At 65.3% G+C, this 1,809-nt stretch overlaps 1 protein-coding gene across 1 annotated transcript; it reads left to right on the top strand.

Annotated features, from left to right (window-relative positions):
• Position 1: 1 nt before the first annotated feature.
• Positions 2-1,806, top strand: AURANDRAFT_39545 (hypothetical protein; the record flags this gene model as incomplete). The annotated part of the gene is made up of 3 exons (XM_009045027.1): positions 2-1,102; positions 1,307-1,386; positions 1,554-1,806. Coding segments are annotated over 3 exons (1,434 nt in total), but the record flags the coding sequence as incomplete, so codon positions are not given.
• Between the last annotated feature and the right edge of the window lie 3 nt (positions 1,807-1,809).

Below are 1,809 nucleotides of genomic sequence, written 5' to 3'. Positions count from 1 at the left end.
CATGGTCTACCCGTTCCAGGGGAACCACTACGTCAAGTTCTACTGGGGCACGGAGGAGACCCTGGTGCCCGTCTACACGTCCATCGCGGAGGCCGCGTCGAAGCACGGGGACGCGAGCTGCCTCGTCAACTTCGCGAGTTACCGGTCCGTCTACGACACGTGCATGGAGACCTTCAAGCTGAGCGCCCAGATCCGCACCGTGGCCATCATCGCCGAGGGCGTGCCCGAGGCGCAGACGCGCGACATCGCGGCCGCGGCCGAGGAGGCCGGCGTCGGCCTCGTCGGCCCCGCGACCGTCGGCGGCATCAAGCCGGGCTGCTTCCGCATCGGCAACACGGGCGGCATGCTCGACAACATCGTCATGTCCAAGCTCTACCGGCCCGGCTCCGTCTGCTACGTGTCGAAGAGCGGCGGCATGTCGAACGAGCTCAACAACATCATCGCGCGGTCGTCCGACGGCGTCTGCGAGGGCGTCGCCATCGGCGGCGACCGCTACCCGGGGAGCCGCTTCATCGACCACCTGCTGCGCTACAACGACAACCCGGACTGCCAGATTTTAGTGCTCCTGGGCGAGGTCGGCGGCGTCGACGAGTACGACGTCTGCGCGGCGCTCGAGAGCGGCCGCATCGACAAGCCCTTGGTGGCCTGGTGCATCGGCACCTGCGCGTCGGCCTTCAGCTTCGAGGTCCAGTTCGGCCACGCGGGCGCCTGCGCGCGGGGTTTAGGCGAGGCCGCCGTCGACAAGAACGCGGCGCTCGCGAAGGCGGGCGCCGTCGTGCCGCGGTCGTTCGCGGAGTTCGGCGCGCGGCTGAGCGAGGTCTACGCGCTCCTCGTGGACCGGGGCACCATCGTGCCCAGGCCCGAGCCCGAGGTGCCAAAGGTGCCCATGGACTACACCTGGGCGAAGCGCCTGGGCATGGTCCGGAAGCCCGCGAACTTCATCTCGACGATCAGCGACGACCGCGGCGAGGAGCTGACCTACGGCGGCATGCGCATCAGCGACGTCTTCAAGGAGGACCTGGGCGTCGGCGGCGTCCTGTCCCTGCTCTGGTTCAAGAAGCGGCTGCCGCCCTACGCGACCAAGTTCATCGAGATGATCAGTGTGGAAACCAACCACTGGTTCAGGGGGTCCTGACCAAACTTCAGAACTCTCTATCTCGGTCACAAATCGAAGTCGATTCGGCTGATTTTTGGACGGATCGATTGCTCTCGTCGAGTTCTCGAAGCACAGCAGAAAGCCTTGCGTCGAAACGGTCGCATACGCGCACATTGAAGTCGGGTTGAAGATTTGATTTCCACACAGGAGATGATCCTCATGGTCACCGCGGACCACGGGCCCGCGGTGTCCGGCGCGCGCGACGCGGCGCGGGAACAGAGTGATTCAACGTCGCTTCAACGTGAGGGTTCCGCGCGCGATCGTTCCAGAGAAAGGATCCACGCTTCGAGGGCGCTCCGAGAGATCATCGCTCGTCCAAGAATGCGCCGAAACGAGTGGAACATGACCGAGAGAGGAGCCTTTGAAGTTGGGAATGTCGCACTCTTTTCCCGCCCAGGCACAACACGATCGTGTCCACGCGCGCGGGCAAGGACCTCGTGTCGAGCCTCGTGTCGGGCCTGCTGACCATCGGCCCGCGCTTCGGGGGCGCGCTGGACGGCGCGGCGACGATGATGACGGACGCGTGCGACCGGGGCATGTCGGGCAAGCAGTTCGTCGACGACTGCAAGCGCGAGGGCAAGCTCATCATGGGCATCGGCCACCGCATCAAGAGCGTCGAGAACCCGGACATGCGCGTGGAGATCATCAAGAAG

Source organism: Aureococcus anophagefferens, assembly GCF_000186865.1.
Source record: "Aureococcus anophagefferens unplaced genomic scaffold AURANscaffold_1241, whole genome shotgun sequence".
NCBI classification, from domain to species: domain Eukaryota; class Pelagophyceae; order Pelagomonadales; family Pelagomonadaceae; genus Aureococcus; species Aureococcus anophagefferens.
This window is presented reverse-complemented; position numbering and strand designations above follow the sequence as displayed.